General features: G+C 44.2%; 1 protein-coding gene across 2 annotated transcripts in view; it reads left to right on the forward strand.

Annotated features, from left to right (window-relative positions):
- MMP23B (matrix metallopeptidase 23B) overlaps positions 1-13,691 on the forward strand; it is a 14,274-nt gene continuing 583 nt past the window's right edge. Inside the window, exons 1-7 of one of the 2 annotated variants that reach the window (XM_009702817.1) lie at positions 1-334; positions 4,134-4,279; positions 7,223-7,362; positions 8,610-8,777; positions 10,744-10,908; positions 11,891-12,001; positions 13,007-13,133. In XM_009702817.1, the coding sequence (XP_009701119.1) occupies positions 164-334; positions 4,134-4,279; positions 7,223-7,362; positions 8,610-8,777; positions 10,744-10,908; positions 11,891-12,001; positions 13,007-13,133 (1,028 nt within the window). In that variant the 5' untranslated portion in view covers positions 1-163. The remainder of the gene's footprint in view (positions 335-4,133; positions 4,280-7,222; positions 7,363-8,609; positions 8,778-10,743; positions 10,909-11,890; positions 12,002-13,006; positions 13,134-13,691) is intronic. The other variant, XM_009702819.1, reaches the window with a different exon arrangement.

Consider the following 13,691-nt stretch of genomic DNA (forward strand, 5'->3'; position numbering starts at 1 on the left):
GCTTTCTAAAACACTAGTGGTTCTGCACAATTTTGGCAGTAACTGCAGGGCTACTCACAAATGCTCCAAATGCAACTGTGAGCAAAAGGATTACCAATCCACTCTGAGAAGAGAATGTCTTAGTATCTGTCACATCTCCTCCTAAAAAGCGTTAAAGAACGACATGGATCAAGTAGAACAACTTTCTGCAAACAGAAGGAAGAGCTTCCTCTCAGTTGACAAGAAAAAGAGCAATGGCTGTAGAACTATTGTGGGATTTTTATGCATATTCCCTGTGGTGGCTTTGCTGGCTATCGTGGGAGATCCAGCTGGAGCTGCAGTTCAGAACAGTCAGGTAGGAGAAAGGATCTAATTCTCAAATGCTCGAAAGGGGAGTGGGGATATCAAATACATGTTCATGTGTATTCTTTTTAGAAGACAGATACATTCAGGAAGCAATCTAAACTATATAAATATTACGACAACGAGATCTGTTCAGGGCTGTTTGTGTCCCTTTTTGCAAAGGATCCTAAAGGGTAATTATGCATCCAAGTAGAATCAGATTCAGAGATGCATATGCAGCTTGCAAGCAACCCAACCAACCAGTGAATGCACAAAAGATTTGGGTTGTTTTCCCTCAGAGCTTTGGCTGTTCTTCTGAGTACCTCTGCTTTCCCAGCCTAGTATGATGTGGCATGCATATATTCCGACTTTCCGTAGCAGCTGAGCTTTCCTAGGAACTCCAGAGGCAGGGCTCATGGTGTAAGATCTAAACTAGGAGTTAACGCTGGACCTACAGAAACTATTAGCTGATATTAACTCTCTTTCAAGGTCCATCCATTAGCAACGTACGCTGGGACAGACTGGTATTCAGGGCGAATAGCTCTGCGACTCTCAGAAGCTGATCTTCATTTTTGCTTTTAGCTTAATTTTAGCTTTTAATTTTATAAAAACCCCAGTCTTCTCTAAGTGCTCGCATCCTCTCCTGCTGTTTGTGTTTATGAAGATCTTGGCAATAGCACCCGTTGTTTGCATCACATGCTCAGGGCTCTTACTAATTGGTATTAAGTCACAGAGTTATGTTTCTATTTAGTTTGAGAGGGGAACTGCACGACTAGGAGAACGAGAGGGGAATGAATTACATTCATTACAACTCAGTGAAGTAAATTAATGGAGCTGGGCAAATAATGTAAAGCAGGGATGTTGGCCATGTCTGCCTTTATCTCTGTATGTGCTGGTGTCGATCGCAGTTGTTGAGAGAATTGGAAGACCTGTCCTCCTGGTACCTCCCAAGCTTTGTGAATGTTTGCAACCTTAACCCACAGTCGAGTGGGTTTCCTTCTGGGAGCGGCTGACCTCTTCTCCACTTTGAGTATTCCCATAGTCTTGGTTCTCTGGCATCCAGACAGACCCTTTGATCCAGATGACACTGTGAAATTTTTAACTAGGTCATTCCATTTCTCTCAGAACCCTACATCTGAGCTACAGCATATGTGTGGTACCCCACCCTTCCTCACTTCGTTTTGCAACACATCCTTACTGAGAAGTATGCTCTTGCACCAGCAGAAGGTGGAACACAGACTAGATTAGAACAGAGACTGAGCGGAATATTTGAGCAAGAGAACTCAACCCTCTGCACCCTTCTTGCTCTAGTGACTGGGTCAGATACAGGTTTCGGTGATTGCTGTTGGACCTGAGTCACCCTTACTTTGGTTTGTATTTTGAGGATAAGCTCACTAGGGATGCAGATGTTTGGGTTGGTTTTTTTTCCCCCTTTGCTTGTTCAGCACTTACGGCCTTAGGGTTTTAAGTTCAATGGCTGTAAAAAAGATAGTAATTTTTCTCCCTTGAGGCAGCAGGCTGTTTCTATCTAATTTTCCTCTGCTGATACCCAGGGGGCTTTAAGAAAAGCCTCAGGATTTCACCCTATGCTGGTGTAATTTGTTGCCCAGTGGCAGAGGAGGCAGAACGGGCACTGTCCATTACTCAGCCTATGCAGCTTACCGCTCGCTGTGTTACCATAAACTGGAAATGGCACCAGTTGGGCTGTGAATTAGAGAGGCAAGTATGTTCTGCGTGTTCTGCTGGCTTTGCTAAGGAGTAGGAGCACCTATCACAAGGATAGGCAGCTACTGAAGAGTGTTAATACCTTACCTCATCCCATCATAAGTTATCAGGTCTCCCGCCTCAGAGCCCATAGACTGATTGAGAATTCACAGTACTATCAATTCTGGGCTATTCCTGACTGATGCCAGAACAAATGTGTAATCATCAGCCCCAATACTGGCAAGGAATCAGAGAAAACAACAAAGGCAGAAAGGATTTGCCTAATTCTACCCTACATGAAAGAACTGGGGAAAAAAAAAAAGGAAAATACAGTATTATCCTGTAATTATGAGCTAATCTTCTCCAGGCTTCTCTTACAGCTCCAGCAGATCATTGATATGCAGGCTAACTGATCCTCCACCTTGTCTGTGCTGTTCAAAAGGATGCAAAATTTTCATTTCGTATCAAGGGAACATGGCATTCTCAGAGCAGAATCAGAGGTAGAAGCTACTGGAGGTGAAGGGAGAGGGACAAGAGCCAGTGTACTCGCATCACACGTGCCTTGGTGAAGAAGGGGCTCGGCCTTGAGCTGAGCCAACCAAAAAGGATGAGTTCCTCCGCCAGATCCCTTAATACAGCAAACAAAGTGACAAAGGTTTAAAGTGAAAAGTGATCCTGTGTGTTCTTTCAAGAGCAAATTGGCATCTGAAGGCTCCCAGAAATGTGATCAAATACCCTGCCAAAAGCTTGCAGCTTAGAAGGTAAGGTATTAGTTAGCATCTCTCCGTCTCACAGGTGACGTTCTATGGCCCTTGCATTCCTTACATTCAAAGACTCTGCTGATTTCAAATTGTGAAGTCAGACCCACAGCTGAGCTGGAAGAAAGACGAAAAGGCTGTCCTTCTAGGAAAGAAAGATACTGGGATTAGAAGATAGAAGCTAGTATGGCTCACAGACATGAGCAGGAGAGATTGGTTTCCTGTTTATCTAGAGTCCCTCAGCCTGTTACCAGTCACGGCTAGCTGTGGTCATGGAGAGATGCCGGTGATTTGGGCAGTATCTGGCAGTTGTTGCTTCAGGCTTCTTGTCTTTTCTTACCATTGGCTTGCTGTGAGACCAGGGATATGCTGTTTTGACTTTCAGAGCCTCAGCTCTTCCATGAGTAACATGAAGACAGCTCTTGCTTTCTGTAGAATGTGCTGCGAGGCTGAACTCGTACTGGTGCAGCTTTTGTAAAATTGCCACTGCGCATATTGCTTAGTGTCTTGGTGCCTCTGGAGCAAAGAAGACCCAGAGATATTCAGTGTCTTAGTCCTGAAAAGGGGCGGCAGAGCGGGTAGACTTCTAGAGAACCGTGTTGGGTCCCGTTCTTTTACCTCCACTACTCAGGACTAAAAGGCTTTTATAGTTTTGAGTCAGACGTGTCATGGAATTTGATGTCTTTTACTGTATGATGATTTTAAATGCACTCCAGGGTTTCCAGGGCTCCTATTTACTTTGAAGGCATTTCAGATCCACAGCGCAGCTCTATAAAGAGCTCTCTGCACAAAGAGTTGCCTGTTTTACTCATTTGTCCAGTATTTCATTTCTTCTGTGGTGAGGCTGGAGAGCAATAGCAAAGTGAAAAGGAAATGAAAACTTTCCAGGAAGAGCTGCAGCACTCACCGTGGCCAGAAGCCTACCGAGGCCTCATTTCTGCTCCATCTGTGCCGCACTCCGAGAGGAGAGCGGAGTGGCTGCAGTGCCCTATTCTGGAATTACGCAGCAGCTCAAAGGAGCCTACAGCACTAATCCTCTGTGCTCCAGTGTTGAGGAGTGTGCTGCTCCCTTCCTTTCCTTGCACGTCTGATCTAAGACATGCCCCAAGAACTCCTCACAGTATAGCCTCTCTTTTGTTCTGTCTTGGTTTTGTTCAGCCCGCTCGGAACAGGCATACTTTGCAAAGCACTGACCAACTGATGCACTGGTCTTGTCTCCTGGACGCCCATAAGGGAGGACCAGTTCTGCTCCTCAGCCTCCAAATGCTCCATAGCTGGTAATTTTTCTTTTACGGTGTTCAATCCTGCAGTCTCTCCCATCTCTTTCAACCTCCTGTTTTGTCTTTTAAGGAAGATGCCACATCACCTGGTCTTCATGGAGTGAGTGCCTCTGCTTTGCACAGTCCAGCTTTCCCACCTCGGCCTCCAGCACGGAGAAAACGATACACGATCACACCAGGGCACTTGAAATGGGACCACTTCAACTTGACATACAAGTACGGACTTGCAGTAGCCCTAAGAGTTAGCATTTTCTAAGTGATACTGGGATGTGAGTTTTTCCTGCCATGGGTATATAGATATTGACTATATGAATATTGCTAATCCATTTGCTAGTGAGTGGAGAGCTGCTAAAGCCACTCTAAAGTAGGAAGAATTTCTACAAATGCTACACCTCTCGCCTCAGCTGTGGATCGTGGACTCAATGACCCTTAGAGGTCCCTTCCAACCACAAGCATTGAGGTGTCTTCCAACCATACCGATTCTATGATGGTCACTGCGTTGGAAGCAGGTAGTAGGTATGGCTGCGTGCTGAGACTACTTATAGTAAAATTAACTGTTCAGGGGCAGATTCAGGCTTCAGGCAGATAGGCTTCCCAGAGCTAGAGATTTCCCTCAGAAGGTAGTGAATTGAATACTAACTCTGTCACGCTGGTATTTTTAAAAGTTCCGTATGAACCTAAATCAGCACGGAGGGAAATTGCTGTGGAAAGGTTCTGTGATTTCAGGACAGAACTCGGTTAGTGCTGAGTGCTTTTAGGAAGCTCTTTCTCCCTGTTGTCTTTGGGAAAGGATGCCAACTCTTAGATTACTAACAAACAAACAATAAAAAGCCCTTGGCAATTCTAGGGTGAGATTCAGACCTTTCTGCCAAGGAAAAGTGGCTGTCCAGATTACTGATTTCCAGCTGGGTTTACGACTGCTCAGAACGAGCATTTCAGCAGTACCATACAGCCATAGAGCGGTCTGGTTTTGATGTGATGGAGCTATGTAAACATGCAATGCTAGTACTCCTTTCAAGAAGCAGGCTGTTCAGAGCCAAAGTTGATGGAATCCTATGGATTCTCACACTGAACAATTTCTCATTGCTGTCTGGCTTTACTGCTGGCGTAAGATAATGTCAATCCTGTTTGGTGTTCCGCCTTGGAGCAGCTCTCTTCCTTACTTTTGCAGTGGCTGAACAGCCCCTGAAACTGTCCAGCGCGATGGGCTGTGGTGGCAGCATCCTGAAAAGATGCTTTTTCTCTCTGGGAAGATATTAATGGCATTGTTGAATATTTTTCGGGAGAGCTAACATGAGTTCAGACAGAATGAGGTTCAGGGAATCCCCTTGGAAACAGTTTCATAAGATGAGCACTGGCAGGTAGACTCAGACTGTCACGGGAAACCTCAGACTAGCAGGAGTCTTGGAGGTTTGTCTGAAGAAGCGGCTGTTGTTCACTCCTGGCTGAGAGTTTGCACCTTCCTGGAGACACAGGAGCTAAACCTGGGGTTTTTTTCAATGTCTTATGTGATAACAAATGTCCTTTTAATGTGGCTGCTAACTCCAGCCACTCCTGACTTTAAAGTACAGAGCAAGCCCCAAACCTGACCTCTCAAGAGAGCTGCAGTCACTAACTGTTAAACCGCAGCGGCTTGAATGGCAGGTGACGCCGGATTTCTGAAAAAGCTTGAAAGCAGCCTCCAGCAGCAGCAATGTGTGTTGCAGTTTTTTCTTGGCTTTGAGCTGAGGACATGGTTATGGAGCTGTGAGGGTCTCTCTCACACTCCAGCTCTGGAAAACTGGCCAGACTGTGACTGTAACGGGTGGGAGAGTTTTCTGTCACCAGCAAAGAGGAAAGGAAAGCATTTTGAGCTATGTTTGCAGTGGGTTTGCCTGAGGCAGTGGAGGTAAGGAGTGAGGAGGGCAAGTGGGGTGGGCAGAAGGACAGCAGCAGTTGCATCTGTCTCAGAACTCTGCGCTAACCCCTTTCTTCTCAACAGAAGCAGGAGGGGGGAGTATCTCAAGGTCACCAAATGCAGGCCAGGAAGATAATTTGCAAGGTGTGGCTGATGCCGCAGTTACCTCTCTTCTCTAGGTAGCTGATACACCGTCAGTTACACAGACGTCTCCTTCTAGCTGTCGCTGGCTTTATTTGCTCGATGTGCGGTGGTGGTTGTTGCGTTGTTCAGTGGGTGATGCTGCAGTGCTGATCAGTACACGTTGACTTTCCGGTGGACAGCAGGAGTTAGTTCTGCCTGTAAGACAAAGAATGAGTGGGTGGCATGAACCCGACTCCTTCACATGGAGTAGCGAACATACCTCCCTTTATGTTCATCCCAAACATAAGCCTCATGATAGTCTTAGTTGTCCAGGTTTACACTCGTTAACAGCCTGGCTTGATACGAAACCTTCTGCTCCCTTTAGGATGTGCTGGGACGAAGGGAGAACATAAACAGCATAGCTAAAAAACAACCAGAGGGGATAGCAGAATATACACACCTTTTCCCAATTGCTACGCTTCAGGCAATTTCCTGAATGCAGATCTTCTTTTGGGACAAGGTAAGTTTCTAGGAGCCATCTGTACATTTCCATGGTACAAACAGGGGTTCTGCCATCCTGCACCAGTAGTTTTCTTACAGTTCAGCTGTATCTCTACTTGTGGCCTAAGCAAAAACCTCTTTCGAGTCTCTCTCCCAAGTGATGGGTTTTTTTCTCAAAGGAAATAACTTGTTTTACTATCAAACCTTTGATATTCTTTGGAACTCTCTTTCAAAAGTTCTGCCTGAGAGTATTGTAATTCACTGTATGAGCGTACATTGTAGCCTGTGTGTTAGGAATAGGAGTTACCTGCTGCTGAAATGCAGTTGTTGCCTTTTCTAGCAGCGCTGCACAACTGACTGTGAGATACTAGGATAAAAATAGTCTTCCAAGAGAACCTTGTCTAAAATGATGTGCTTGAGGAGGGACAAAAGCTGTAGCCCAGAACATGTGACTGTAAAGAATCTCAGTAATATATTAGTCCTTGTGGGGGTTTTATTAAAGATTCTTAACGTTCACTTCAAGCTACTCTTGTTTTGAAGCTATTAGAGTGAATGGAAAGACTTGATTGTCTGATGCAGCCTTGAGAGCCTTCAGCTGATGTTTGAGACGGGAAAGAAGTTGTTCTGTGTCCCTACAGAATCCTCTCCTTCCCAAGAAACCTCATAAATGCCAGGGACACTCGCAAGGGACTAGCGGCTGCGTTCCGAATGTGGAGCGAAGTTTCACCATTCAGCTTCCGAGAAGTGCCACGCCACGTAGCTAGTGACTTGAAAATAGGTAAGACCACACGGGCTCCTGCGCTGACAGGACACTGTTGTGTATGTTAACTCCGTGGGGGACTTGTGGAGTTCCCGTATGTAAACCAGAAGTTTGGAGGCAGGAGATAGCCCTCCTTTGCTGTGTGGGCTCAGCAGGGCCTCTTGGATAAGGACTGGGGCAGCGTTTACCTTTAGTCAGGTAAAGAAACTACTTTTATTTGCTCTAAGGAACTGTTAATACCATAATTAACACTTTTTGTGAATCTTCCAGTCAGGAATTTTTAGGTATTTGACAAGAATTAACCCTCAACACTTGCCCCTGGGACAGGATTATCTCTATCCCATAGATGGGGAAACTGAATATTGAAAGGCGAAATGCCATAGCCAAGGTCACACAGAGCCAAAGGCAGGTGATGGATTCCAGCTTCTTGATGGTTTTTGTCTCCCTTCTGTTGATCCTGTCGGAGCACCATCTTTTCTCTGTCCTCTCTCTCCTCCCTTTCCTTGCCCCTGTATTGCTATGCAGTACTAACTCCCTGAGTTTCTCAGGCCTGGAAACATGTTAGTGCTGAGGCATTCTCTGCTCAGTCTCAACCCCAGATGTAAAGTCTTCCCGGTCTGTGTGAAATAATTATTTCCTGTGCAGATGGCAGCAGTATTGAGATAACCAGCAGAGTTACCATTATTTCGCAACTTGCTCTTCGCTCTCCTGTTGCATGACGCTACTCAGAAGCACAAGAAACGCCTTCCCAAGGGCCTGTCTTGCTACCACGTGTGAGCTCCAGGTGGCCCAGTTCCAGTGGATGCAGGGTACACTGTGACATTATCATGATGCTGTCAAAAAGAGGACAAGCAGCTATGACTCTAAGGCTATCTGTTTATTTACATTTAAAATGGAACAATTACATCCTGGGGTTATCATCTCACTGTCCAAGTTCTCTCCGAAAAAAAAAAATTAAAAAATTTCCATGTGATGTTGCAAAAAGAGCTCAACATTCCTTTCTGAAAAGTAGGCTCATTTGTGTCCATTGGAAACAGCTCTAGATCCAGGGTCACCACAAGGCTGAGTGTAGTTTGCATCACATAGCCATCAGTCCTGACAATTGCTTTGCATTCTTCCTTTTGTGGCTCTGTAGGTTGGAAAACATGTGGGATACCATCACAGATTTTTATTTTTTTTTTCAGTAAACCACAAGTTTACAGATGTCTGTGTCCTGGACAGGCTTACCCTGGTCGATACACTAAATCTGCTGCTTTTTTTCACAGGCTTCTACTCTATCAATCACACAGACTGTCTGGAGTCTCTCATTCACCACTGCTTTGATGGAACAACAGGGGAACTTGCCCATGCTTTCTTCCCACCCAACGGGGAAATCCATTTTGATGACCATGAATACTGGATATTGGGGAATACCCGGTTCAGCTGGAAAAAAGGTAACACACGTCTCAGGGAGCACATAATTAATGCCTGTAGGATTTTAGTTTTTGTTCTGGGATTTACCTACTGTGGGAAAGAGACAACAGAAACGGTTGTGATGTTCTGTAGTTTTGGAAGTTGTTGGTCTTGCTGTCCTGTGACTGACCTGCTGTAAGGGACCATGTTTAGTGGCAGTGCCATTTCTTTCTGAATAGTTCAGTGGACTTACTCAATAGTTCAGCTGCATACTCAATAATTACATCTGGCTTCTGCCCAGGCAGGTGCTTCCCTGAGAAGGGCCATGTTCTATCACTTCAACTTGCTGGCATGGCTTTGTACATTTTAGTTTTTCTGGGGCTGGAGTCATTTTTGGGGTTGTGGGCACCTAAAAATGTCTGTGTTACTTATAACTTAGTATTTTTTTTCCTTGATTTTTTTTTTTGTACACAATATCAAAACTAAATTTAAATTAAAAGCAGATGGTCCCCAATTAACAAGCAAATTCAGTTCATATTAATGACTAACTCGGTACTTTTTTTGAAAGTAAGATATTCTGCTTTTCACCAAATAAAAAGAGAGGAGAGGAGACATAGAGGGACTTCTCCTATGCTTCTTGTTTTCTAAAGCACAGCAACAGGTAAGATCTAGGGACAAAGACCTAGGAGAGATGATTTTTAAACAAGAATGTCAGTGTGTATTATGAAGACAACTGATCAGATTACATTTCGTAAAATACTCAGCTTTGAAAAGATTCCCTTCTCCATCAAACTTCTCAAGTCCGCTAACTATATCAAACGGCAATGTTTGTCAGGGATAATAAAAATCAAAGAGTTTGGTAACAAACCTATACCTCGAAGTTACAGAGTTAGCAGGGAACAAGGTATTTTCCTAGCCTGTGGTTTTCTGCAAGCAGCTGTTGAAGCAACCATAGACACTTGCAAAACTTGATTCTTAGTGAAGTTTTACTAAGATTATGGAATAAATCAAGAGTCCTGAGCACCAGTTCTGCCACTGACTCTCTATCGTGACAGTGTAACTCCAGTCTTTTATCTAGAGACGGTCATGCAATTGATTTGCATACAATTCAGTTGCCTTTGTGATACAGTAGTAACACTTCACACTTCAGAAGGCCCGTGTGAGGCTGAGACAATTACTACTTGTTTACAACAACTGCTTCTCTTTCCAAAGCTGAATTAGCCTTCTTTATTGGCATAAAGAAGGATGGGAGCAAAGTAGAATAAAATCATTGTTCTTCCAAGTCACATCAGAGAGATTTAGCAGAAGTCTTTAGGAAGAGCCCAAAAACAGTCCACCCACTAGGGATTCCTATTTAATGTACTGAAAAGCACATGTGCATACTACCCCTTTCAGATGCTTTCTTCCCATAAGCAGTTGGATTTAACACAGGAACTGTGTGAGATTCTTGTGGCCTGTAATTGTGCAAGATACCAAGATAGTTGTCAGTAATAACACCTCCTGGGAGTCATCCCTCAGTTCAAATCCGTCTCTGCTGGAAGCAGGCTCCAGGGTGCTACCAAGAAACTTGAGTTTGACCTATAGGCTGTAGGGGATGCAGAAGTCAGTTGGAGACTTTTTCAGACCGGAATATTCCAGCTAGCAATCTCATTCCCAAACAGCCACTTCCAGTTACAGCTCAGGGCTGTGGGAAAGTTAGCAGAAAGCTGACAAGAGTAAATAAGTATTACACAGGGCACTTGCCGTCATTTCAAATGCTGTTCTTTCAGCGCAGTCTTCCTGTAGTCTGGCATTGCTGTGCTGTGTCCAGCTGTTTGAAATTAGAAGCACGTGGAAATAATTGGCTCATGTATTTGCACCCAAGCGGCTACAGAGAAGATGAAACTGGGGCAACCTTTGCTAAGACCATACCATCCTAGTGCTAAAATACTTCCTCCGGTTTTACACTAGTATTAGCAAATCTACTTCTCCACACAATGCCACCTGTTTTTTCCATTTCTCTTCCAGGTGTCTGGCTTACAGATCTGGTACATGTAGCAGCTCACGAAATAGGACATGCCTTAGGACTCATGCACTCCCTGAACCCCAATGCCCTCATGCACATCAACGCCACTTTAACTGGGAAAAAGACCATCTCTCAAGACGAAGTCTGGGGAATTCACAGACTTTATGGTAAGAAAGGCAGACTTGAAGGTAAGGGAAGAGGTGCTCTGGGCTCCTCTGTGTAAAGAAGTGTTGCCTAAAATGTCAGTTGGATCTTGTGGAGCTCTCGTGGTGTTAGACCCTCGTTGTTTGGCAGGACTAGGCAGTAAGCCAGTGAGCAGTATGCAGGAGGGACCTTACTCCTTTTTACGCAGAATAGAGCTAAAAGGAGGCTTCACATTGTCCGTTTCCAGCACTATGAGCTTCAAATGTGATAGACAGGAGGCTGGAAGTCTTACAGACTTCATGTTCCCTCCTCCCCAGATGGCAGTTCTGAGAAAGGGTTTCAGAGGGGTCGGTCCGCTCTGCACCCTCAGCCTGCTCGGAGCTGCTCCAGCAGAGGCACAGGCACCGTCTGTGTTCTCACGCAGCCCGTTCTCATTACGCTCCAGCCCAGCAACCAGCCCTGGGCATGGACTCATTGGGCCTTTTGTACCGTGGTTTATACAAGAATAAAAGGTCAATTTGAGCAGTGGAGAGCCCGGACTTGGATTTAGACATTTGCAAGCATCAGGGGCACAAAGGGGAAAGGAAAAGGTCGCGTGGAAAGGAAGGGGGAAGGCAAATAGCTATTAATTACTCTTTTGGCTGGACTCAGATGTATTAATACAAGATGACAAAACCCTCCGCAAACCAAACAGGCTGCGGCAAGGTTCTCTCAAGCTCTGACACGTCTGCCTGCTCCTCTTCAAACATTACCTAGTGTAGGACTTAGAAATAGCAACTCTCTTGAATCACTGATGTTCCTGCGTGAAAGTAGCTCAATATCTAGCCCACTGCTCATGTAATAATGGCACCCTGCTCTATTTATTGTACTTCTGGTTTTAGATTCTTTCCTGTCCCAGCTCTGCCATTTAGATTGAATGATCTGATTTAGGTGAAATGTCAATTTGTTTCTCAGAAGGAACGGTCTACCCTACTCCCTCTAATGCCTTGTCTCCTTCCCTTTCAGGATGTAAAGACAGATTATTTATGTGCCCGTCATGGGCACAAAAAGGTTTCTGCGAGAAACGCAGGAAGTTGATGAAAAAGCACTGTCCATCTACCTGTGACTTCTGCTACGGTATCCAACTTTTCTTCTGGGATTCTTGGTGGGTTTTGCACAGAGGGAGGAGGTAAAAGTTAAGCAGCATTTGCTGCAGGGATAGGCAGGATCTTAATTCCACACTGGAGATCAGTGGATGCAAGTGACTAGCCCCATCCAGCTCTAATGAGAAGCATAGCAGAGATGGCCTCATCTATTTAAGCCAAGATCAAGGCTTGGAAACAGGAAGCAGCTTTTATGTTTAAAGATTTGTGGACTAGGACATTAAACTGTCCCATTCTTCTCTAGTTTAACTGAATCAATGATAGGGAGTTTCTGAAAACACAACTACTCCGTGTGCCTCAGACTGCTTCCGTTTCGGACCCAATTGAGGAAGTGAGATGCTGATGTGTTAAATTCAGAGATCAGAGATGCAGTCCAGTTCCTGAGGCAGTGATGGGACATAAACAAGACAAATGACATCTCAAGCACAGCTGGACTTGAGCTGCTCTGCAGAAAAGGAGATAAAGTATGTTAATCACCTTATCTAGTCTCAGTTTTATGAATCCAGATAAGGGACTAATGCAGGATCAGGTCAAGTTACTGCAGCTGTGGAATTAAGCTTCAGATAAATACCTACTGGCCTTAAGAAGATGTACCGTGCAACTAGTACCTCCTTCTCCAGTGCAGAGGTGTTTTTTTACACCAGATTAATGCAAAGATGCAGTCTGATAATTACAAACCCATATATCCTAGCAGACTGTTCATATACTGAACATAGGCTCTTCTATATATATGAAGCAGGCAAGTTGATTTTTTTATCCCTCTCTGTCAGTTTACATGTTTATAAAATTGTTATCTTTGCATATGAATACTGTTATATGTCTACCCAAGAATTGCTCAGTAGGAGGCATTTTTAAATTAAAACTTTTAAGGCTCCTTAGATGATGATAATGTAATTCTGTGAAAGAGTTTTGGAATGACTAAGGCTCAATAATGAGATGCTAACTTTTGCCATTTCTTTCTCTCACCTCTGGTGGATAGAATTCCCATTTCCAACGGTCCCCCCTACTCTGCCTCCGCCAAGGACAAAAACCAAGACTGTTTCTGAAGGCAGGAACGTCACCTTCCGCTGTGGACAGAAGATAATTCATAAAAAAGGCAAAGTTTAGTAAGTGCTATATCATTTATTCCAGTCCTTTAGGAGACCTTGCAGCTTACATACCAGAAAAGGATGAGGAAGGATGACAAAACGGGGTAAATAAGAATGCAGTTTATCTTCTGGAGCATGTCACTATCTCATTTGGCACTCGGAGTAGAAAGAGGAGTGGCTGGCTAACTGTGAGAAGGGAGTGTGCAAATATTGTTCATAGCATTGCAAAGCATTTAGTCTGAAAGCAGAGCTATCAGAAATGAGCAAGCTGAGCTAAAAAAGGATAAAATCAAATTCACATATATAGCACAAAGATAATTCTTACCATCAAGTCAAATTCCCTGGCCCTTATCCTGCAAAAAACTAGTCTTAAATTTAGCCTTTCAATTAAGTTTGTTAGCTCTCACTAATGTACAAGCATGTTACTTCTGGATGTATCTAAAACAGAGAGATACGCCCAAGTCCATGAGTCAGTTTAGACTGAGGACCCAAATTCCCATCAACTTCCAGCAAGATTCAAGCTCCTAAATTACTCAGGATAGTGCCCTGAGTAATATATATTATATATACATATAT

This window comes from Cariama cristata, unplaced genomic scaffold, assembly GCF_000690535.1.
Source record: "Cariama cristata isolate BGI_N322 unplaced genomic scaffold, ASM69053v1 scaffold3946, whole genome shotgun sequence".
In the NCBI taxonomy this organism is placed as follows: Eukaryota; Metazoa; Chordata; class Aves; order Cariamiformes; family Cariamidae; genus Cariama; species Cariama cristata.